Source organism: Rhopalosiphum maidis, chromosome 2, assembly GCF_003676215.2.
Source record: "Rhopalosiphum maidis isolate BTI-1 chromosome 2, ASM367621v3, whole genome shotgun sequence".
In the NCBI taxonomy this organism is placed as follows: Eukaryota; Metazoa; Arthropoda; class Insecta; order Hemiptera; family Aphididae; genus Rhopalosiphum; species Rhopalosiphum maidis.
Window position 1 is genome coordinate 26,793,517 of NC_040878.1, and position 27,335 is coordinate 26,820,851.

At 28.1% G+C, this 27,335-nt stretch overlaps 4 protein-coding genes across 4 annotated transcripts; 2 read left to right on the forward strand and 2 right to left on the reverse strand.

The window, feature by feature from the left end:
• The first annotated feature begins 4,144 nt into the window (after positions 1-4,144).
• Positions 4,145-9,292, forward strand: LOC113554496. Its single transcript, XM_026958376.1, has 2 exons — positions 4,145-4,546; positions 8,863-9,292. Exons 1-2 carry the CDS (start codon positions 4,390-4,392, stop codon positions 9,030-9,032), a joined length of 327 nt encoding a protein of 108 aa, XP_026814177.1. The 5' UTR covers positions 4,145-4,389; the 3' UTR covers positions 9,033-9,292.
• Positions 9,286-12,733, reverse strand: LOC113554495 (SUZ domain-containing protein 1-like). Its single transcript, XM_026958375.1, has 5 exons — positions 12,355-12,733; positions 12,105-12,160; positions 11,854-12,025; positions 11,712-11,791; positions 9,286-10,249 (listed from the first exon to the last, which is right to left on the reverse strand). The coding sequence occupies exons 1-5, from the start codon at positions 12,430-12,432 to the stop codon at positions 10,114-10,116; spliced, it is 522 nt and encodes a 173-aa protein (XP_026814176.1). The 5' UTR covers positions 12,433-12,733; the 3' UTR covers positions 9,286-10,113.
• A 981-nt stretch (positions 12,734-13,714) lies between these two features.
• LOC113553519 lies at positions 13,715-16,353 on the forward strand. The gene is made up of 2 exons (XM_026956888.1): positions 13,715-14,092; positions 15,152-16,353. Exon 2 carries the CDS (start codon positions 15,193-15,195, stop codon positions 16,234-16,236), a length of 1,044 nt encoding a protein of 347 aa, XP_026812689.1. The 5' UTR covers positions 13,715-14,092; positions 15,152-15,192; the 3' UTR covers positions 16,237-16,353.
• A 1,076-nt stretch (positions 16,354-17,429) lies between these two features.
• On the reverse strand, positions 17,430-24,108 carry LOC113554607. Its single transcript, XM_026958523.1, has 3 exons — positions 23,717-24,108; positions 20,178-20,620; positions 17,430-17,682 (listed from the first exon to the last, which is right to left on the reverse strand). Exons 1-3 carry the CDS (start codon positions 23,906-23,908, stop codon positions 17,592-17,594), a joined length of 726 nt encoding a protein of 241 aa, XP_026814324.1. The 5' UTR covers positions 23,909-24,108; the 3' UTR covers positions 17,430-17,591.
• Positions 24,109-27,335: the final 3,227 nt, after the last annotated feature.

Here is a 27,335-nt window from a genome sequence, read left to right on the forward strand (position 1 = left end):
AAAAACAACCTCTTTTTATTATATACGAACGGGCCACATTCTTTTTTTTAAATCTTATAACACGTATTTTTTGTAAACTCGTTAATCAAATGTGTTGTGGAGTATAGTGAGTATGTGCGGCATAGTCATAAATATTTTTTTTTTGTGAAATAACGCATTATTTTATAATATATGACTTCATATCTCTAAAAATTCGTGCTTCACGTCATAGATTCATGTACATAACACAAAAATAGAAGGTATATACCTACGTCAGTAAATCCAGAACTTACATTATAACTATACATTATTGCATTAAAAAATAAATGAAGCGATATACTATAATCATATAACAATTTTACTCATTATATAATTAATTATTTCCAATAACTTATAAATCAATACATTATAAAATATAGCTTCTTAATACTATTTGTATGAGTTCGATACCACCTATGTATATATATATATATATATATATATATATATATTATTATATTATAGCTAGCCTAGCTATAAAAATGCATTATTGTAATCGATGTGCACTCTTAAGTCTCAATTAGTATGCGGTTAGTGAGTGGAGTGGAATGATTTCGGGGTTTAGTATTATCCAGTTCAAATAAATATTTTTTTAGTATGAAACTATGCTTTATCCACCATACGAAATTTCAAATTAGGTAGCGTTTCAACGTTTGGCGATGAAATTATATAAAAGTGGAATTTTTAATATATATACCTACTTTTTTTAGTCAAACAAAATCCTCATGCCACAAAATACGTTTAAGTATAAAACATTAAAATGTAATATATAATATTATGTACAGTTATATATATTGAAAGAAAACTAAACACCTATATGTAATAAAAATACATATTAAAAAGTTCAAATTGGCATAAAAGCAAAGGAAACACAACCTAGGGGAGACAAATCATATTGTAAAATTGGATCGTACGAGCGAAACTCTTTTTGTGTAACGCATAATATTATATGCAATATCTCTCAGTTATAATTTTTTCCCATAATAATCTGCACACAAAAAGGCTTAACTTGCAATACTCTGAATATACCATCGAACATTCCAAGAAAATTATATATTCACTAAGCGTCGATTTGCATCTTCCATACAAATCTTTACCAAGTACAAAACTTCAATCACACAATTGTTTAAACCTTTTTTTATATAAGCTGAATTATTTTACAAATTTATATTAGATCACAATATGGCGAGTTTATATACGACTTTAAACTTGGCAGCAAATTTTAGTTGCTTAAGTTCTCTTGATATTGATACAAATGATGTAATAATAAAATGTATAGTTTTGGAAAATCATATTTATTAATAATTTATGTAAGAGCAAACCATAATTCATAAAATTAATATTTGTATTGTCTATAGGTACCTGTCTAACATCTGTCCTGTCTAAAACTTGTCTTAATAAAATGATAATTTATGAATGTAAACATAAATTTAAATCTTTGATGTTTGTATGTGGAATAATTGTTTGATCAAATTTGTGTACAAGGTAAATATGTTTTTGCGGGGTACCAACAAATTACCAATCAGAGACTTTATGATTTCCATTTAATGTTAACTGTAAATTTCGATATTTTTTCTTGGGAGAGTATTGTCTATCAAATATACTAGTGCAGGAAAAGATAAAAATAGAAAAAAGGCAAAACGATTGTAAAAAATGAATACATACAGCTTTACTTATACATTTAACGCGACAATAGGTACTATGGAAGAGAACGCAGCAATGAAATATCGTCATTATTTCGTCGTAAATGATGCGTAATAAAACCAAAAATTTTAAAAATCAGCTCAATAATATATTACCTAATACAATAATAATAATAATAATAATAATCGTATACTACAGTCTAGTAAAAAAAAAAAATGTAGTTTGTAAAGTGTAGATTCACATTCAATATCCGATTGACAGAGTTAGGTGCACACACATATAGACATATAGTAGTACCTAGTAGTGCGTGATACTTCTCGTTCCTTTCCACTGGCTAAAAAACCGTTTTCTGAAAAAGAAAGCTCGCAATTCTTAAAAAAAAAACAAACATAATTCATACCACACAAATCCCTATCTGTTTACATTAAATCAAAAATAAAAGAATAAACACCCACTCTATGTTACTGAAACTCGTTGTTACGGTCAGAACAAATATTGGATTTAATGAATTATAGTTTTATACATTTGTTATTAAAACTATTGAGTGTTAAATATTAATATTATTTAAAAATATATAATATAATAAATCGTCTACTTTACTTAATAAACTATGACTTGTGATAATAATTAACTTAAGTTCATGGTAACCCGTTAACCTACAGTTATATAGCTTGAACCTAAGTAGGAATTATATTTACTATTTATATAGTAATATTATATATTAATGAATTTAGAACTAAGATGTTATAGTGATTTAACCAGAAAACGATACAAACAATAAAGGATCTACTTATTGGTGTTCACGAATAATGTACAATATACATTATACTATACTAGAAACAGTAAGTATCCTATCCACAATTAAAAAATACATAAATTTCAAAGATTCCTTTCTCGTTCATTAGTTAAGCAATAAAAAGCTATAATAACGTAGTCTCTAATAATAAACTTACATTAGTTCAAATCATATTTCATACATTTATCAACAAATTCCCTATATTATAGGGAATTTATTATTCCCTTATATTGGAGCGGGTGGAGGATGAAGTTTCTAAGCTAACTCCAAATTATCTCTCTGCAAATACCAAATTAATGTATATGTCTCTCTCCTTTTTTAATTCATAAATCCTTAAACGTTTAAAGACGTTTAGGACGTTACCCCCATGGCCCCATGCATTTCCCTCCTGAACAGAACAATTTCCCCCAGACAAAAACTCAAAAGTAAAAATATTAATTAAACAATAATAAACAATGTAAATCAATAAATGTACAAATGAACTATATTTGTTTATTTTATTGTATCAATTATATTAAATTTATATATATAAATATAATTCAATAAATTGTCATAATAATATTATTGCCAATGGCAATACAAAATGCACCAATATAAATATTAAACAACATACAAATTACAAACAAATATACTATTGATATTAAAGTACAAAATTAAATAATAAACAAATCAAAAAAGCCCAACTAATATTTTTTTTATAAATAGCTCACGGAAATTAAAAAATATAAATATTTAAAAAGCGTTTACATAACTTTTTTAACCTGTCATCATTACCCAAATTATTACAAAAACCTCCTACTCTATAATTTAAAATTTTTATTAATGCACTTTAATTACTCATCTGTAGAGCTTTAATAAAAAGCCAAACATATGGATGATTAATTCGCACTATATGTGTATAAATGTATTATTCCACCCTTCCGAAATATTGTTTCTTCTACTTATATCAGCTTTCAAACACGTTCCATATGGAATGCGAATGATGATAGTCGATAGATACCCGTATATTTCGGGTAAAACCAAACAACCTACATATTATGTGTAAAAAAATATATTTATTAATTCGGGGGGAAATGTCTAGTAACACTAAAATCCGCGGGAAAAGAAAGGCACGGGGGTAAACTTCCAAATATCCCGTTTACCGCGGAAAGTGATTACTCCAGATTACCGTTAAGCTAAACCATAATAATGAGTGAAAAAAAAGCACTAACTCTGCAACAGCGACACGGTTTCATTACACCGATGGACTCCAGCTGGCCCTGCAAACAGCTTCTTGTACAGTTGTACCACACAACACTGTCAACACTGGTGCGCGGTCAGATATATTATATAGTATTATCTACAATAGAGTAATACAGTAATATTAACGTGTCGATACGTGTGATGTGCATCATTATAATACCAACTGCAGCAATAGGTATATTATTATAATGTAATATGATGATGGTACAGTGAGCGACGGGAAATCGTACAATGTAATAGGTAATGATTTGATTTTATTACGGGCGGCTCACGTTTATTGGTTTTTAACGCGGGTCGTTAAGGCCAATTTACTGATTAATAATCAAGGTCGGCGCGAGCGCGCGCATACAGTTCATAATATTTTATTATATTAAGTATGCGATAAGATCGTATATCAAATAATGCTAGGTAGTAGGTACATACACACAATAAACTGTACAACATAATTAAAATATACACGTATTATAATACATCTATAGGTGCCGTAGCAGTGTCGTATACATAAAATATTATGTTATGTGTGATCATTAACGAAAATTAATTTATACGAACTCTACAAATACCTGCCTCGGGTACCTGCTCTGTACAATCTGCATCTATTTTATACTGCTGTGCCGCCGCCGAGTCGCCTGTGTAGGATACCTGTTAATTTGGCAGAACGGTGTAATCTGAATTCATATCGAAAATTTATGCGGACAACCCGCGACTGCGCCCGTGACGAATCTCCGGAACCGTTGAAAATGCGAATCGGTGGCAGGGTGTTCTATCAGCTACAATTATTAATCGCTGTTTTCAGCGCCATCGCCACAGCATCCGTGCACGGCTTGAGAAACGTCAGGCCCGAAGGTACGTTTATTATACCGATACTTTTAACGCTGTGGGTATATTATGTTCTACTGTTTTTATTTATTCGTTAGACGACGAATACCCGACTGCAGTAGTACAGTTGCGAGTTTATAATAACCATTGTATGCTGTAGTAGTATTTATTTTAGGTATAAGTAACAACTATAAATATTACGAACGCTTTTGTTGTTTTTGGTATTGCAGACATGTTTTTGTCGTTTTTGAAATTATTTTCTTGACGTGCCTGTGTAATTTTTCGAATCGAGTTTTCCAAAAAAAAAAATTTTTACTAACTAGCTCTCTTCAAAAATGTTAAGCGAGGAAAGACGCCTAACCACGGAATACGGATAGTTATAACTCATAACTTTATAATTTTCGGATGCGAAGGTAATTTAAGCATTTTAAGGACTCAAGACGGTTCGTTCCTATAAAAATAAAATTGGTTATTAAGTGTTCATTATTAATAATGTACGAGTATGTAGATACATATTAGTATTTTATCTTTTTTAGTCTGAGTATAGGGTGGCCGGGTGTGTGTCAAAAAGAATATTGTAATTCAATTAATTTAATAGTTTACGCCTTTCTTATACTTATTATATCACAAGCATAATTGAATTGAAACCAAGAAAAATGTATTAATGCTTTTTAAAAAATAATAGCCTCTCATTCCACGGTTTATGCAAATAACTCATTGAAATAAGGAAAATCCCAAAATATTACCAATTTTATCAATTTTACTAAGAATTCTTTTTTTCTATTTATAATATACAGAAAATAGAATATTAAAATTATTTTTCAAACTATTTTATAAAGAATTTAAAATCGAGACTATTTTTGGGGGAAAGAGGGGGAGTTAGTTTCCGATAATGATAACATTTAACCATTATTATTCGTACGAAAAGGTAAGTTATAATTGTTATAAATAGAATACTGAATTTGTTTACATCATTCGTCTTGAATAATCGAATTGGAATACAGCACCCAATTCAATAATAGATAAATGATAAACACACATGTATATAAGACAAGTAGTTATGAGTAGTTACACTTAAAGTTAAAGTTAGCAGAGTTGAGTACTGAGTAGTGAGTAGCAGGGCCCCCACATACAATCTCGGGCTCTTGTACTAAATGTTCGTCAAGGCCTTTTATAAAACTCTACAAATAAACTTCAACGGGACCATGTGCTCTTAATATAGCCCCTGTACTTAAGGTCCGTCAGTCCCCCCCTTGTGGGGCCCTGATGAGTAGTACGAGAATACCCCGCAAAATGTTAGTCTATACTTCTCCGCTAACTTACACTTTAAATATTTATAACTCAAAAACTACTAGTCCAAATTTCGATTTTTATGTATCAAAATACTCCGGAAAATATTCTGATCAAAAAAATGAAATTAAAATGTATGTTGTCATTCAAAAAAATAAAATCTTAAATTATAACGATAAGATATTTTTTTTAAAAAAATTATTTTATTTCGATTGGAAATTATGTAAGAATAATATTTTCAAAAACAATATATTTTGAAATAATGAGTGCTAACGATAAAAGTATCACTCAGTATGTTATTAAATCAATAAATTTATTTTTTATGCAATTGTCCTGATCAATTCTCAGATCTACGATCCCGAAATATCTCGACTAAGTCGAATAGAAAGTAATGTCATAGAAAACTACCAATTGAGGAAATTGGTCTCTAACGCTTAAATTTAAAAACTTCAAATCCATAATATTCTTTTAATTTATATTATTTTATCAACGATTCAAAGTGTATTTATACACATTGCAAAGTTGCAACGAATCAAGTACCCACAACGTGACAATAGCGGATAGCTGTTAAAACGATATGCGTTACGGTTATACAATACAAAGCACGATTTAGGGTGATTCTGATGTTATTTGTCTCTCTGCATACGAACAAGCCGGAAAAATGATTAATGATTATCATACTTCCCCACTGATATTACGTAACATAGTAACCTTAAGGCTATATATTGGCAATATTTCCATATGTATTTATAGCCATATTTGGGCACACAACCATTGGGGATGTTATATAATATAAATTATAATTATTATAACAGAGTTTTCTCGTTCCAACAGTTTAGTATTAAAATTTTACAATCGATTGGGTGACGTCGGAGTTCACGAAACGTTATAATAAAATTATAGTATTATCGTCAACTTTTGTGATTAGTTTAACCGAAACGCTGTAGACTTACCTACAATAAATGGTCGCTGATCACTAATTTAGAACGTCGTCGTATAAAAATCGCATTGTTTTTGAGACTTTTAAATGTCTGATCTATTTATTCGTTTTACAGAACTAAGTTAGCGAATAATTTTACACATTTAAACAAGAGTAGCGTATAACAGAAACAGTTTTAAAAAAAAGAATTGAAGTCGAGCAAAATAGGTACCTCCTATTAGCTGCTTCAAAAGTCCAAACGAATCGTGTAGGTACAAAACACCAACTTTTAATTAAATCATACATGTTAACAAAATTTTCAAAAATTAATCCATCAATGATAACTTAATATTTATATAATAGGTACAATTTAGTTATGAATTCATTCATTATGCTCATTATTGTTATAAATACTCCCATTTACCAATAAAAGGGGATGCAAGCATTTTAAGGGGTTTGATATAGGCAATTTAATGACTTTAAGAAAAATTAAAAATAGCGAATTACGAGCATTTTAAAATTTAATATTTTACATAACTATAACTCACTTAAAAATTACGATATCAATAAAAGCCTATGAGATACCACAGATAATATTATTATCTTTAAGTTTGATAATAGGTAAATTGACTCTAATATTAAAGCTAACATCACAAAACTTGTTCTGCTGCACGCAAATTTGCTATGATCTACATTAGTAAGAGAGAGAGACAATACATGCGGGTATAACGTCCTCTTAATCCTAAATATATGTTAATTGTCAATACTAATTGAAAGTATTTTAAAAGTGTTTTGTGCCATGTAAGTACTAAAAATCATAATTGCGTAATAATAACAAGATTATATAGAATAAAACTAAAAATAATAGTTTTTTGTGAGCAAAACTAATGAGTACAATATTTACAGCTGATTAATCAAATGTTCACATTATATAAAAGTTAATTTTATAATAGAATTTTTGATTCGTATTATCAATATTCATTAGTTTATTATAGTCAAATTAATAGACAAAAAAAAAAAAAAATTCTTTACAAATCATTCAAATCAATAATTTGAAGCATAAGTGTACGCAGGTCTTCTAGGCAGGGTAGGCAATACCTTAGCTAAGGAATTCCAGACTCCAACCCACCCTCCTTCTTCCAAGTTTTCAAGCTAAGACCTTGATGTGAAGCAACGATAATTTAAACAAAATAATCACACAAAATCAAGTATATGGTACCATGATATTAATGTATTGTTCTATACAGTTAAGAGTTAGGTTAAACATTAAATTACCAAAAGAGTTTTCAATAAGTCTTTTTTAATAATAATATCTTTAATGATCAAGAAGCTATAATAAAAACAATTAAAAATACATAATAAAAAAATTAATAAATAAGAAAACATAATTTGAACAACTTGCTTATAGATAATATGTTTTATTAAAGTTCCATATACTTCGTTTAGTGGTAGGGTCTAATGTTTTAAACATTTCTATTACTACTTCATACATTTTAATTGTGTATTTTGATTTGTTTGGATCCAAAATGAAATTTTAATAAGGATTGCTAACGTATGTGATGTCATACTAATTATGGATTTTAATATATTTACTACTTTCAAATACATTTGAACATATTATTATTTAAATATTATTAAAAATTGGAAGGTATTATTGGTATTAATGAAAAATATAAGATCTTTGGGAAGCGGAAAATCTCGCAGGGGAGCCAGCTGCCTCCCCTGCTTGCCCCATGCGCATACTTATGATTTAAAGTCATCTTTAAGTTACAGAAAAATCAACAGCTATGATATGATGCTCTTCTCTACGTGTTATTAAAATTTGGTAAGGCTACTGAGAATACTGTCTTTATAAGTATATTGCCGAGAAAATCAGTTTTATAGATAAATGACAGGTAGTGTTGTATCTTCTTTAAACGGTTTTTTACAAATTTTTTTGAAAATAAATTATATGTAAATTAAATATTTTTAGATTTTATGATTTATATGGTCATATGAATAAATTTGGCATACTTAATACAAGACTGATATTTAAAAACATAAAAATTAATATCTCATAATCTTGATCAATTTACAAATAACACTTCACAAATACTTAATGTGCTACGATTTTGAATAAATGTTTTTGTTATAGGTCCATGTGATCCGGGAGAATTAGTGTTTGTTGGTTTTTGCAACTTGTGCTTATGCAATTCTCAAGGAATGCCAAATCAGCTTTGCGCTAGATCATGGTGCCCCGTCCAAACATCATTACCACCCAGAAATAATATACTGTATTCAAGCACAAATAAACCGTTCACATGAGGATCATCAACCTATGATAAACCTACTATCTATGTGATGTGTAAATATATCACGAATAATTCATTCCGAATAACAGATTTAAATTTAACAAAATACATGTAAATTCAACACGTCTAATTTATTGTCAAAGTCTGCGTAGGATTATGATAAAAATAGACACAAAATATATTCGCAGTAATTATATAACTATAGGTTTAATATAATCTCTTAACCATGTTATAAAATATTAATGATCTTATTAAAACTTTACATGTTAATCACTCATTTTTAAATTTATTTAAAAAAATATGTGTATAATGTATATGTATACATATAAGTAAATTGTAAAGGCAATAGTCCTAAATTCCTCTATATACCTTTATACCTTCACCATATTCATTTACATCACTTAAGAAACAAAAACCTAATTTACAATAAGCGATAAATTACAACAATACTATTGAATTTATTAAAACTTGAACGAAAATTAACAATGATTAAAAAAAAAAAAGAACAGTCACTAGGAATTAGAAGGTACAAATTTAAGTATCGTCTTTAGGTGAATGCTAAATTAAACAAATTTGAATAAATTTAACATAATATATTTTTAAGATATTTATGTTTGTTGAATTGAATAATATTGGCAATACAGAAATTACTACAAAATAAATTTTAAATAATTTAGTTAAGAATATTTTTTTTTTAAAAATACTTAATTTTAATTGATCAACAAAATATAGTGCGTCAATTGAGCACACGGCTTTTTTATTTACATTTAAATTTACAATCATAGAAAAATACCTCTGACTGAATATTTAATGAAAATATTATAATATATCAAGCATTTTTGTCTGACTAGATCTTGTCATTAGTAAAATGTGTATCAACAACTATCAAATATGTCACTGGAGAAGAATAAATATTTTTTGTTTCCCATTTTTTTTTCTCTACAAATATCATTTATTCCAGAGGTATTATCATTATCATGTTCTTAATATTTACAACTGGATATTAGAAAAGTACAATATAGATTATAATTGTTTTATTATGAAAATCCTGCACTTAAAAAATGTATTACTTTAAATTTTCTAAATTCTTAGGGTTAGCTTCGATGATTAAATCCTTTGGTGTTATCAGGCCCACGAGGCTGTCGAATAACATTGTCTTCAACAGCAACACGAACTATTGGCTGTCGACTTTGAAGTACTTCAAATTTCATACTTCCTGAAGAACTGGCTCTAAAAATGAAAAATAAAAATAAAAATAAAACAGATAATATTATCATGATAAATTTTGAGTTCTAGATCAAATATTTCAAGTAGAAGAATAATTATGGTTTTAATTTTAATCCTAAATATACATTATGTTAAGTACTTCAAAATTTATAGTATTAAAGTAATTCTATGTTATATGATTAGTAGAAACAAAGTAAGATCTAATAGACAAAATTATAATTAAATATTTAGACTTGTAACTCATTAGAAATAAAAAAAATAAACATATTTATAAAAAATGAAAAAAAAATGATTTTACAACAATTTATTCCTTACCGGTTATTATAGTTTTAGAATAATCATTTTAACCTTGAAAACATTAATTTTAAAATGTTCTTTCTTTTTATAAGCCCAAAATATTTTAAATAGGTACTTTTAATTAATTTAAAATAAAAGTATGATTTGTTTTTAAGTAATTTTATATCTTAGGGTTGTTTTAAAATGATTTTAACATATCTATTGAAAACAGTCCAATATGTGACCTCAAATATTATAACTTAAATTTATAGTACTATCATGGCTACAATAAGCACTCATTAAATATTAATGATGAAATTTTTGGATCTTATTAATTGTATATAACTATAGTAAATAAAACCTTTAACTGTGTAACCTTAAAAAATTTAAAGTTAAAAACACTTAAAAAAATGACACTACACTCTCATTTAACATTTTTGTTAATGAAACATAATACAATATTATTTAAACACGTCTATGTTTAAAAATGTTGTAAGTTTCAATTTAAAAAATAAATTCTTTTTTTCTTCAGTTTTTTTAAAAATCATGTATACGAACAAAATAAAAGACATATCTAACCTTCCACATAATTTTAATGTATACAAAGGTTAATTTTCATTATAACTTAATGTGAAGCTCTAAAAGGCATATTTTTTTTGTTTTAAAAATATTTAATTCCAGAATAAAATATTTTTTTGATTTTTATATGAGATTTCTTTTTGTCCTATACAGTTATACCAAATTAATTTCTTGGAATATAAGCAATATAATATTATAGTGTTATTTACAAAGGCAGTACATTTTAATTTAGCTAAATTTAGCTAGCAATAAGATTCTTCCTAATTTCATAACTATAACACAAGGAAATTAAATGTAAGTTCCTTAGAAAAACTTTTTAATTTTTAAAACATAAGGAATTAACTAAATATAATAATATCTAGGGGTCAAATAATTATATTTGTATTTTATTTAATAAAAGTACTAATTTATTTAATATGTTTGTGTGCATGTATGATTGGTACATGTTATATAAATCTATAATATATTAACAATAAAATTAAGTAGAAAAATATTCAGTTTATTTAATATTAAATTGAATTAATGTTCTAATTTAGTAATTCAGTCTTGTCATTAATAAGTACTACATAAGTAATAGTAGAGTAAAATAACTTTAACTGTTAAAAATTACCCTTCATCATCAGCATTTAAGTCTTCTTCACGTTCTTCACCCATTATTCGTAATCTAGCTTCTGCATATTCTTGTTTTCTCTACAGCAAAATTTAATGTATTGAAGAATTGTAAACGATTAAATAGACATTCAATTTCATACTTGTTCCAAAGATTTAACTTGTACTTTGGGTTTATCAGCATTTTCATTTGCAGCATTATCTTTCTGCGGTCGTTTGAGTATTTTAACAGTGGGCTGTTGAGGGATTGTCATTTGTTGATGATGGTTATATGACAATTGTAAGCCAGGTGGCAATATTACAACATTGCTATTGCTAAAAATGTTTGCACGGAAAAATAGTTTATATGTCCATAAGATACTAAAACGACTAAATAATGTTTAAAAATAGTCACTTTTCATTTTTAGTAGCAGACGCCAGTTGCATTTTTTTTATCTGAGTGCTGAGAACCTTTATATAAAAACAATAATAAAAAAAGTTGTTAGACAGTAAACGAAGCTAAGCTATACTCTGTAGATGCAATCAGTGAGTTGGCCAGATCTATAGGAAAATCAAACCGACACAACGAATCACACCAAATGGGGGGACGATCAACTGACCTACCGTACTTAACAAAGAAAAACAATAATATAAACAAGACTTACAGACGGATCATCTAGAGCTTCCCAGCTTTCGTAAGGTTCGGTTGTGCCCGGGTCACAAGCCGCCATAATATTGTACATACTACTCACTCAGCGCGGTATCGGATGTTATGCGTGTGCGTTTTACTACGACGTCCACTGTTCGGCGGGTCGAGGCATAGTTGGCGGGAGCAGAAAAAAATTGTAGCTATAAATAATATCGATGTACGAATATGTCAGGATTTGTTGAATGCCGGAGTCACGTAAACGTTGTTGTTATAATTATTAATTACCGTTCGACGCAAGAGAAAAATGTTAAAAATGTATTCGATGGCTGAGGTACACACTACACAATGAATAATAATGATTAATGAATAATTATATATTGTGATATAATAGCTGCTGTCTTGGGCTTCGACGACAATTTTGACAACACGTCGAGATTACAAGCTCGAGTCATGGAACAAACGGTAGTGGTCCACTCCGTTTCGATTTTTGTTTTTGAGTTGGCAATACGCGTTCTCACATTTTTTTTTCGACCACTATAACCGCCGTTACCATTCAAAGTCCAAAGTTTTAAATTCTAAAATCTGAATTTTAACTTTTGAGATCCTATAAACTAGTAGTTTAAAACTACATACATCTACGTAAAAGATGCTAAACCATCGTTGACAAATCAAACAAAATACAAACCAATCATTCATTAAATACCCATTTACACATTAGCTCAACCACCATTGGTGTCAAACTCATATGGCATGTAGTGAAGCAATCGCTTCACTTCTTAAATGAAATAGATTTATCATACACATTTTGTGGGTAGTTTAGATAAAAAATTTAAATTTCGCTTCACAAAAAAAGTCTGTTTGGCGCCACTGAGCTCAACGCTACAACTACAGCCATTTAGTGCATTTAGATATTACAAAATGAACATTTATAAAATAACCTTAATTAGTAGTAATAGATTACTTGAGCGCGGATTTCATGTCCTAAAAAATAAGAATAATGACTTATTTGAGCCGATTTAATGCATTAATAAATAATAATATTACAAAACTTCAAAAATGACATTAAAAATATTTGTTCACTTAATATAACTAAACAATAAAAATTATACACAAAATGTATTTGTTTTACTAAAAATTAACGTCATTTAACGTTCATTTTTTGGACAATGATCAGGTTTTGACATAAATACACAATGTGTCAATGTGTCTTGAAGGACTGTGGGTAATTCTGTCTGGCGATCTCGTGTCGTTTTTAAAATTCAGTTGTAACCCCGTTCGACATTGTTTACGTTTGAAATGTGCTATAATCAAAGACCGTTTGCTATAGGTTATTCATGGATAAAGATTTCCTTTATCGATACTTCCTAATCTGTAGTTTTTAATCAATATTCATGTCTACTCAGGTCTCAATCTTAAATGTTTTTTCTGTTATTCAATTATATTATTATATTCACCTAAGTGCACCACTAATCACTTTTTAATTATTACTTATTTTATTTAAGTCTACTCTCTAATAGTTAATTTAGTCAGTGGTGTAGTACTTATTGACTTATTTTGCAAGGACTACACTTAATAGTAAATTAACATTTAAATAGACAGTTACGTAGTTACTAATCAAGAATATTTTTTATAATCTATTTGTGTATAATTTAATAATAATAAGTAACTACAATTTTATTAACATTATCATTCTTTTCCGGTTCTCTCTATCGTCGGTTGTGAATGTTGTGATCCAAACACGTTCAATATTGTAGGTGAGTGATCTTATTCTTAAAATGTTAATAATTAAAGAAGCTTAAATACGGTAGTAAAATTGTTCAACGTTTAATTTTTTTTACAAGTATATTATTAAAAAAAAAAAAAACTAGACTAATGACAAAACGTTACATAATTAATAAAAAATTATAAAAAATTTTTTTTTTTTAATCTTTAAATAATATTAAATTGTTCAACGTAATTATTGTCTAATTATTGATATAAGATAACATTTCAAAATTATTGATTTCTGATGTTTCTATTCTATAGCTTTGATTTTAACTTTTTGAATATTAAATTACTAAATATTTACCTATAATATAGATATATCATATATCTAGTTTTAAATATGCATTCTCAAACATAACAATATGTATTATAAGAACTTAAAACATGTTAAATTGAGACAAATGACTGGGATGTGAGTAATTTAAAAAATAGAGCTTCCCCATTTGATTATACTATTATGTCACATTGAATATTAATATAATTTATAAATACTATAACATTTATTCTAGATATTTCGACCTATGGATAAATTGTTCTTCAAAATATTAACAAATTGACATTCACAATTTTATTTTGTCAAATAAACAATTATGTATATGTTTCCTTTAAAAAATATCATACAATATGTTCATATTATGGTTATTCATTTTAATTATTATTTTTATAAGTTTTCCACTCTATGTCTCTATTTATTAGTATCATAATTTTATTTTCATCATTATCATCCCTATATTTCTATAATTATATATAAAAAAACATTTTATTCGAGTTTGTGTTGTACTTAATAAAAATGTTAAATATTCATGATTCATTCATTAATAAGGCAAACTTATCTAAGTATTATTAGAATTTTAATTATTAAATTATTAATACTTTAAGTACCTAGTACCTATACATAAGTTAATTAGAGTAATCATAACTTGTCTGTCTCAAAATACCTAAAATAATTTTATACAATATTCCTATACTTCAACATTTATTAACACATGTTTAATATGTACTATTTTTTTGAAACTTTTTAACTTTAAGTATGTTTTTTTTAATTTTAGGTCTTAAACAAATTTAATAAGTATTTGAATATTGCTTTACCATGGCACCCAAAGCAGTATTAGTTCGAAATCGAAACAAGTCAAGTAATAACATTTTCATCAAAAAACTTAATCACTTTATGATAATCAATAAAAATTTACGTAAGCGTATTGAAGACTTATCAGAAAAAAATAAACAATTGTCAACCACTAGAAATAGTTTATTATTGCAGAAATTGGAATTGGAAAATCAAAATAACACTATTCGAAATTCAAATATTCAATTAACTGCAATGCAAAATATTATGCGTAGAAAACTTAGTGTACTAGAACAGACTATACAAAGCTGTATACCTTCATTAGTAACTATGTCGCAATGCATCCCATCTATGTTAGAAATTGTACATGAAATGAGTAAATGTGAGGTCAACAATTTTAATAAAGAAAAGAAAGAAAAACTAACTGAAACTGTACGACCTATGATCCATGGTATTACTCAATCAACTGTTACAATAAAACAATTTGACATGTCACCTATCATTGAAAGTCCTAATTCTAGTTCTGAACAAACTCCAGTAAAGCCAAGAAGATCTAGTTATAGAAGTTCACCACACAGCAAACTTAATGTGGAACCATATGTAAGATTAAAAGATGTCGCTGCTATGTTGAAAAACTCCAAAGCCGTTCCTAATGATAGTCCTAAACATCAACTAAATGAAAATGTTGAAGACTCAAGTTGGTTGAATACTCAAGAAAATCAAATCCAATATTCTAATGACAATACTAGTGTGACACAATATGGTAATAGTTCTAGATTAAACACTCCAAATAAAATTCAAGCTGATATACCAATGACTGCTTCTACTACAATTGGTAGTGTAGATAATACATTTAATGAAACTGAAGTACAACAAAGTGATTTATTATCTCCTATTGATTCAAGTATGCTGAGAAACATAACATGTCGAAAACGTGCTAAACGATCAAGCGAATCAAGCAACACATCAGGTATTAATGATTCAATCTCTTCAGGAAGGCCTAGTAGATCTGCAACAAAAAAGATTAACTATAAAGAAAAGAGCCTTGGCTGTAAACTCAGAAGATAATTACCTATCCTAAAATCAATTAAGAAATTGTTTTTATATTGTTTTAATAGTATGCGTTAAATGTAATTTTTCTTTATTAGTAAGCATTTTTTTTTTTTTTTAATTATTATAATTTGATGGGTGTTTTGATTCTAAACCACAAATTATAATTATGTATATTTTATTTGATTATTAAAGGAAGTTAATATAATTTATTTTAGCAATATTTAATGTGTCCTTATAGTTAAAAAAGTAAAAACTTTATATGAATTAAATATATGTAACAGTGGCGGCGATCCTCAAAATGATATGTGTTACTGAGGATATTTCTGAGGACACTTCTGAAGTTCTGACTATCTGCTTATAAAAGATGACTGTATTTAGTTAAAATTATAAAAATTGAATAAAAATCATTCCTATGTTTTCTACTTAGCCATAAGCACTGCCAACTAACCAACTACACCAAAACATCAACGTTCAATCAAAAGGTATTAGGATAACATACGTCTATATTTTCTTAAATTTTTTTTTTTTAGTGGAATTAAAAATAATTTAAGTATTACTCAAGTCAATTACATTTTATTGTGAGCCATTGAAATTCAAATTTGTTTATAATTTCAAACATCAAACATATGCACAACTTTTTGTAAGTAATTTTGAGTTATGTTGGATGATTTTTTTGTAAAATGAATCACTATAGTATATCATAATGAGTCATTATATAATAAATAATTATATTAGTCACCCCACATCTAATTATGACCATCTGCTCATCAGTATTGCTAAAACAACATATCGGTCACAGGATAGTCGCCACTGATATGTAACAAGGAATACAGATTACAGTTAGAATTTAGAATGAAATGTAACATATAGGAAAATCGTCAATTTAAATGGTAACACAATATATATTTGTATAATATTTATATGTTCTTAGTAATGTTGATATTAGATAAGCTGTTGAATAAATGAAATAATTATTAGTTGTAAAAATGTAATTATTCATAAACAATGTGATTCTGTTTTTAAGTCTTATTTTTTTTTTTAATAAATGGGTGATTGTTTAAATATGATTAATACATCAATTACATTACATATTATGTAACGTTCATCTCTTCCACCATTTATTTTTTGGAGAACATTAAATGAATAAGGTTGGATGTTGGATGTTAAACTTCAAAAAATATAATGTGTATAACATAATTTTTTTTTTATAAATTCTATATATTACATGCCATTAAATATAATAATATATATAAACTCTTAGGTATAAGTAGGTATGATTAAAAATAAACAATAAATATTAAGACATAATTCGTTTATAGCAGCCTATCAGCGAATTGAAACTAAATTAATTTAGTCTGTATGTTTTTTTATTAATTTTTCATCACACTGACATCTTCGGTGGTCCTTTGCTGTGGTTGGAATGACTTTATCACTCCTGGAGTATGAACCATTTGTAAAAATCTATAAATGTAAAACAAATTAGATGTACAATTTTTAAACATACATTAATAATGCGACAGTACAGTGTTATAATCACGAATTTGTAATTGTATTTCCTACTTTTAGATGATTTTGTCAGGAAAACTTTAAAAGTAATAGAAAAAAATCACGAATTATCAACTCCGAAACTGCAGACATTTCTATAATAACGGCGTGGGGGTGGTTTACGACTTACTACTAATAGGTACACGAATTAACGAATTCGCAAAGTCAATAAATACAATCGGATGACAAATAATGTTAATGCATATTGTAGGTATTATATGGACGCCTATATCGTATTAAAAACAATATTATCATATAGGCAGAGGTACGCGTCTTCCCTGCAGCGTCCAGACTCCAGACGCAGCATGTCAGCATGGAGAATGAACCTTCAGACAAAAAAAAATTAAAGTCATGCCACGCGAACACCAATCAAATAAACAATAAATTATAATAACGTATCAGTTAGCTCATAATATAACATTAGCCACATTAACTATACCTACTTTGCAAGTCATATAATTTCATCCGAACCCTGTTTTATAGAAACGCAAGAACATTGTGTATTTGTACATCATTATATTATATAAAAATACCATAATTACGTTCGCTTTACTATAGATAGATACAAGATACTTGTCATCTAGTTTATTACGATTCAAAGTGGTTTCGTGCAGCGATAAATGATTTTTAAAGATATTGTGTTATTGTCACATAGGTAGGTACTTGAATTGTTACCTCTAAATAATACCTATATTATGTACGCGTGTTATACGGTATACAATGTTAATCGTGTAGGTGTAGCTAGCCGACAAAACGGTATAACTAATCATATAATATTGTGAAGCCGGTATTCGATTTTAATAATAATATAGTAGATATACCGTACAAACACGAAAAGTGCTCGCAGAAACCGTTACGATTGGTTCACGGAAACGCTGTACATTAACATCATCATGTACATGTACAAGATTACTGTAGCTACTCATAAATCATAATACAATATACCTAACATAGGTAACTCCTATTTATATCAGCTCATTTGACTAAATGTGCACATTATCATTTATTACGATGATGTACTTTGAATCAAATACTTCGATATTAGATCATATTAAGTAAATACCTAACAAATCATGGTCAGTGATCACCTACCATATTTTAACATTTAGGTAATAAATAATAATAGAAACATTTATTCAAATTCTAGTCTTATAGAATTTTTAAATGTATCTATTAGGTATATATAGGTAGGAGCATCGAGCATATTTCAAATAAAAATACCCATTTTTACCTCCTTTAAATTGTTTTACATTTTTTTTTTAAGTTTTTAATACACATAAATCAAAATATGAATAAAGAGTACCTATCCGATTTATTTAATTTTATGTATACCAAATATAAGGATGATTCAAGTGATGGGTTGAACCCTGATTTTTTAAATCGAACTAAACTTAAACCGAACTACATTATTTGTTCGAACTCGAACCAAACCTAGAATCATTTCTAGTAGAACTCGAACTCAATAGTTTTTATCATTATTATTATAAATGATACATAACGTGCCCGTTACAGCTTATAATTTTCTATTGCTTATAGTCTAATTATTTCTAAATAATCATTATCGATTTTTATTTTTTTTAAATAACTTTTGAAGAATTGTACAAATATTTGGTCTTTGAACTATCGTGACCAGTAAGTCTGTTCGATAAATATTTTCAAGTTCGATTTTCGAACATAAAAAGATGTTTAACAGTTCGGTTCGAAATTCGAACAGTTCGACCCATCACTATAATAAATTCATTGTAATAAAATATAGTTGAGTATAGGTATAATATTAAATCATTTAATTATTTTAATGACATTGGTACCTAAGTATCAAACTGTATTATGCATGTTGGACATTATCCTCGGAACTTGAAATTTAATAAGTATAACTCAAAAACTACTAGTAATAGAATTTCGAATTTAGGTAACTATACCATCAACATTCAAATAAAACAAATCATAAGGTGAAGTTCTCATTAAAAAAAAATTGGGAACACCCAAGACTGAAAATTAGAATTTTAATTAAATACATAACTTTTTTAAAAAAACATAGAGGTTAAGGTGTGAGCATGCTTGGTAAATTATCCTGTACATACATACCTAAATATAAAAACAAATATTATGTTGCCAAACATTACTACATTAGGTAATCATAATTTAAAACAGAAAATAATTTGACTTATATAGGTACTGGTGCATATAACAATTTATCATTATAAGTACCAACTAAAAAGAAAATTAGCTTGTTTATAGACTTATTTTTAATTTATATATTGTAATTTGTAGCCTACAAATTTATAGGATAATTAATAGGGAGCAGCTTATTTTATGTACTTATATATAGTAACAATATTATAGGTAATATGATGTATTTTGAATATAAGTATTTTTATACTAGTTAGTTTATATATATATGCTATTCTTACGGTAAATGTGGTTTTCGGATGCGCCGACACCGGCCCATCGGGTCCCTGAAATATCCGGGTCCACACTTTCGGTTTACCGTGCTGTTTGTCACAGTCGCGGTCGCAGACGCAGCAGCGGAAGCTGTAGCGACGGCTGGTAGAGACTGACCGGACGCCGGTGGCGACGACGATGTCGTGACGACGTTTGGTGACAATAGCGGCTGTTCGGTAGGTAAGTCAGAAGTGTTTCCATTGCTAGCAATCAACGCCTCGACCATCTGAACAATCTTATCACTATTGGACTGCGAATAAGGGTCCAACAACGCCAGTGCAGGTGAACTCGTACTTACGACCGCCGCTGCAGTTGCCGCAGTGCTCGATGTGGGAGCATAAGTAGTGGATGCGTTCTGCGGTGGTTTGGTCGGACCTTCAAGTGTGTCCGTGTAGTCAGGTAAGTCTTCATACTAGGTAAAAATCATATAACTATATGTTAGGTGTATTCAGCATTGTATAAACGTGTTTGACGGATAGATTGATAGGTGATCTCTTTAAATGTCAATATTTTTTTTAATGTCATTTTTCTAATTAAATTAGTTTTAAATACAGTTTTTAATATTTATTAATTCATTATTCATATAATTAAAATATCAGTATATATATTTTGTAAATACAAATTTATAATTATAACTATCAATTTTTCGAATACATATTATTTTTGTTAGTTTGTTGATTGGGTAAATTAACATCGGAAATAGTTTATGATAGGTTAGATTAGGTGCATCTAACCTTATTTTACGATGAACTAAATCTGAGACACGTTTTGGCATCGTTGGTCAAAGTTGTATTAAAGCTGTATTAATTCTTTAGTAATAAATTAATAAATTTAAAACTAATTTATTATTTTCAAGTGATTGATTAGCTTAGTTCAAAAAGTTTAGTAATAAATTAATTGTTATCAAAAAAATAAAATGTTTTGTAACTTATAACAATATAAAAAAATATAATATACAAAAATTCAATTGGAGATTTAAGAAGTATGTAAGTATTACCAGTTTTTGAAGTACGCTGAAATAGTGGAGTGCTCATGAGGGGGGATCAGGGTATCTCCCCTTTCAATTTTTTGTAATGATTTATTATCTACATGAAAAAAAATTTAGGATCTGTAACAAGTCAAAAATGAATATTCCTCCCCTTTCAAAAAAATTGAGCACGCCATAGACTGAAAATATCTTAAAATATAGATATATTTATATAGTAATATTATACATTTAAAATTAGAAATTAGTAGAAAAGTAATCTTTAATCTTTATACTAATATATGTATCTAAACGTTTTAAAATTGTATAGTTATATACCTATACAAGGCTACAACTTCAATGTGATGTAAAGTTATGTAAAAATCACAATATAATCACATAGTTTAATTATTAGACTTTACCAACTCAATAAACTGTACAAGATAAATAAATAAACTGAATAAACTGAATAATGCACTATATTATGTAATATATACGAACAGAAATCAACTTTAAATATGCATGATACTATGGTTTTACACTCTACACTCTATAAAATAAAAATAAAAACTCTGAGATTATTTTATTATCTGTATATTATTATAAAGAACCATTTAAAACATATCATAAAAATCTACAATACATTAAATTCCCGTTACAATGAATACCAATGCAAAGAAAAATCCCGTTATAACGAAAGTCAAAGAAGTCCCCTGCCGAAAAACAGGGCTTATAAAGAGCTTATTCGAATTTTCGTTACAACAAAAGTTCTGTTGTAACGAAAAAAAAATTCGGTTCCCTGGAGTTTGTTGTAACGGGATCTTACTGTATTTCTTAAAAATACTTTTCTTTGGGAAAAGTGACACACATTAATTAGCTATAAATGTTCAGTATTTTAAAAGTTTAACGCCAAAAAACGCCTAAAACGTTTATTGCTTTAAATTAAATATCTACCACTATCGTAATCCGTACTTAATATCTTCTTTATAAGTACACGAAGTGTATAATATCTATCATATATAAAAATACCTACACTTAATCGAAAAATATGGTTTTAAAACAAAAATAATAATATAATATTAAATGAAACGATACTTTTTTTATTGATATAGAAGGTATTTACTAGTTTTAGTTATGTTTCAAAATTATGTCTGTCTTCAAAAACTCACAATATCATTGAGAATAATAAAAATAAATTGTCTGTATAAAACAACGCGTTTAAGTCTCTGAGGGAAATTTATCTATACATACATATGGCTTAAACAATTTGAATTAGAGAAATCACCCAATGATACAGTCTAATCACAACATCCAACAGCGGTTTGTCTTCATTATGTGAATTTAGAGACAATAATATAATATTATAAACAGATGCAATAGTATAGGCCGCCAATTAAATGCGTTACTAATTACTATTAATTTGCTATTCTATAACTATATTGTTATCAAAGCCCATCAATTCGAACCGACAATTATAGTTGATAGGTATTTCTCATCATGTTACCTATATATTTTATTATTACAATATATAATGTACAATGACGATAACAATAAAATCACCTCTCAAGTTTAAAATCTAAGACTGGAATCGTACCAAAAATAATCTAAACTTTATAATAGTAATAGCTGACCGTCAAATGTGGTTTAGCTTATACAAACATTTTTATATTTTATAGCTGACCCGGCAAACTTTAACACATTTTAAAGAATAATTTTTCCAATTTTTCTTTTCGTAAAAACTTTATATAGATTATTGCGAACATTAAAAAAAAAAAAAATGAGTCCAATCGGTTCATCTGTTTTCAAGTTATTATGCACTTACCAACGAACAACTTTTTTATGTATACCTATTCAAAGTATTAAAACCTAAATCTTTATTTAAATACATTAGAAAAATACAAAAGTATTTTTCCACATGATTGGTCGTTTTTATTTTATATATTTTTATTCACGTACAAACTACAAAGCCATGTTCACAGATACGACAACCACTGTATTGTATGCCATCTATTATCTTATACTGATGGACCGTTATGACTTGTGATTATATTATTCGAAATTTACTAACCATGATCTAGCAAGAAATTTCTAGATTTAGAACGAGCTCAATTTTTAGACACGACTTGACAGACGACGTAGCTGTGAACCAGATTTAAGTTATATATAGGTATATAAAAACTAGTTGAAATTGGTATTTTATTCAAACATTTTTATTTTAGAGATATATGTGGATGTGGATCTAAAGTTTTGATTGGTTAACGGAAAATACTTTCAAAATCAAAAAAAATTATAGAAACCCCCACCTTTTGCGTAATTAATTCCAATGCATAATACCTATATATATATAAATAAGCTATCATTTTTCCGTATAAAAAGTAATGGTTCGTGCGAGGACCGTTCCGAAACTAAAACCGAAATCGTTGCGCTTCTCTAAAAACTAAACCTAAACCGAAAATATTATAATGTCCCGGTCTCCCAAAACTGTAAATATAATACGACATGTTATGGATGTTAGGTACATAGCTGATAATGTATTTCGCTCACTTCGTCGTCGTTACCGCCTGAGTCGTCAAAAACAGCGTACAATTCGATGTTCTTCAGATGTATCTGCAGATTGTAGTCGCCCGTCTGGCTCTGGTCGAACTTGATCGTGGCGCCGTGCGCCAACAGCACCAGTGCGGACAGCACTAGCACCGAGACCGTGGCGGTGCACCACCGTCGCTGCGAGTACTGCATGCCGCAGCTGCAGCACAGACGATATAGGTATTATATAATAAACTGTCACAATATTTTCGACAACGGTGCTGTGTACGATACGCCACCTGTACCAATAATATTATATTGTTGTCGTTGCGCTGTAGCAGGCAAACAACAATATTACAACACTGTTACATGTAAGGATATCGGCAAATGAGTGGTCCGCACAGCGTCTGAAACGCGACTGAGAATTGAGCCGCCCCTGCGACCTGCGGTGGCTCGCGGTCCGTATCATCACCACTATAATATAGCTGCAATCCGGCCGACCAGTTCGAGCAGCGGTACGCCGACCCGCAATATCGCTTTGCAGAGCTGCAGCGACCTCGACCGCGACGCAGTAATTTATTATACAGGGCGATTCACTTATCACGCTCAACCCTGTTTTATCTTTTAATAATGCATTTATTCGACTTTGGATTTTTAGAATATTTAAGTTTCAAAACGTATCAGGTACTTCAATAATGGCGTTGTTAAACTGATTGATTGTGATCTTTTTTTACGGCGTTATTCGAAGAGTTTTCTCATACAAGCTTTTTTTTTTTAATGAGATCATTCTTATTTTTAATATGAAATTTTATGCAGACGATTTTTTTTTTTTTTAATGTTTGTGTATCGGAATCAAAATTAGAGCAAATAGTTTGTGAGTTATTATACCGTGCGATGCAATATATACATAGTACATATAATAATATATTTTTAAATTGTTAAATTTCCATAATACAGGTTATATTATTTCGTTTAAAAATTATAATACGAAAAATAAATCGACATAGAAACAGATAATATATTTTTTTTAAGTTTGATATAATAGGTCAATTTACTCAATATTATAGAACTAATAACACAACACTAAAATTACTAAACACAAATTTGCTATGTTATACATTTTAAGACGGAGACAACACATACAGGCAAACGTAGATCTCTTTTGAGGCTAGGGAGCTTTGATTCGGGCCCGTTGGCCGACACTCGATTAGCTTGACACGGAAACCAGTCTCCAGTAAAAATGGAAAAAGTTCCAATTCGTCGACAAATTGTAGTTTCACAAAATATAAAAATAGTTTTATTTAACAAGCAAATTTTGAGCTTGACCTTTTAGCATAAAAAACTACAATTAGCCACAAAAAATAAAAGCTAAATATAAAAAATTAGAAAAAATATTATTATTTGCAAAAAAAAGGTAAAGCATTTATAAAGTTGAATGATATATAATAATATATTTTTTTTCTAATAAGGTTCCAAATTATAATTTTAGGCTACAAAATGGTACAATTTGTATTTTGGAATATACTTGGACACAATAAATATGATGTCAACAAGTATCGTTTTATTTTGATGGCCTATAGAATACATTGATATTGAACCATTGAATAAATGTTTTAACAATTTATTTAAAATAATAAAGTTGGTATGATATATTGTGCAACATCGCAAGTATAATAAGTGTGTATAATATTATATTATTGAGTGGTATTTATATATCTATATATTATAATATGTAATCATTTTTAAATATTTATTTTCCAATACGATACTTGAACTAGACATTATACCAACAAATTATAAAATAAAATAAATGTTTATAAAACTTCAAGGGGAGCTGAAACCTTTCAGCACATAAATAGGAAATTTCTTTATACGCGTGCATAAAAAAAATAACTATAATTTATAATCATCTTAATGCATTCGATTTTATGTATTACAAATTTAATGTACGCATTAAATATGATGATTTCAAATTCTTTTGTTCGTCTGTTTAAAGTTTTATAATTTAACTTATTTTTATTTTGGTTCCACTGGTGTCATATTTGGACGTTTGATACTCATTAATTTTATTCGCAAAGAATATTATACTATAAGATTTTTTTAGAAATATATGTATTTACATTTACTTATCTAGAAATAATTATATTTTCTAATTGTACTTGTACAAAACATCATATGATTCATATTGTACATACAGAGAGTGTAACCACTCTCTCTATATCTATTTTCTTATCGTCTCTTCTCTTGTATATTCCCTATGGTTTTAAATCGTGTCAATGACTTTCGCGTTCAGATACCCCGCTGCGGTCGCAATGATGTACAAAAAAATATTATGAAAAGAGATTAAATCGTTGTACCTACATACGAGTATACAATTAACAGTTCTTAGTGTCTTACATCCATACCTATACAATATACATTATACATATTTTAATATATATAATATGTATCACGATACTTATACTATCTTACCATAATATTATACGTAAACTTGGTTAATCTTATTACTAAACATCAAGCTTGGGTTGAGATACGTTGAACTTTTGACTAACTTAATATATTAACTATTTGGAAATGTAACGAATCTGCTACCACCAACATTGGTTATTATTTTTTTTAATAGATTCGAGTTTATACTGTATTATTCGTAATATTTTTAAATACAAATTATTTTAAAATTCTCAACTTCCAGAATTACTGACGAATTAAAACTTCAACTATTTCTCCGCCACTATCAAATTCATCGTTGCCCCTATCTAATAAACAGACTTAAGTATATTTTAACATTGTATATAATATATATATATATATATATATATTATCGTATTTGCTAACAATTTACCTATTTTTATTTTTCATCTAATCCATATTTATATAAATATTATACATAAATCTATCTCAGTGGCCACGCTACCAAGAGTTATTTTAAATCTAAAAGCAATATACATATACCTAGTATTCTATGTAATGATATTTTGTAGTTGATCGAATCCGGAACAAATACTTTGAATCATCATACATACATCAATATGTATATATATTTTATCACGTACCGAAATCTGCCACGTTGCCGTTTGAAATGTGGGCCAAACTTCAATGCGTTTCAAACTGTGATTTTGTTGTTCCGTTCGGAAACTCGGACATTATTGTACAAATTATTTCTCTTTGTGGAATATTTCATGGCGAACAGTAGACGAATCAATCGGCTTACATATATATATATAGTCAAGCCACAAGTTCTAGGTGTGTTTCGCCTACGATGGGATTCGGATTGTACACAACGGAGCCCCCTAGTGATGTGTAATTAGAACCTAATTACATATTGTATTCAAATTGCAAATTTCTACAAAATTCCTTCCACAATATGAATTAGATACCTATATGTATATTATATATTGTTCATGATCCAATAGATACACATCAGAATCAATTAATACTCGTAAATAATTAATTACAAATAAAATACCAAAACTTACGAAATTATATCATAGAAATGTATTAAAAAAAATATATTTTTATACTTTTCTAATTTTCTGCGTTTACGGGTATGCATATTCAATATCATTGTGAAAAAAATTGTTGCTCTTTAGCTACTTAGCTTTCAAATGTATGTATAATTACTATAGTATTTCGTATTTCT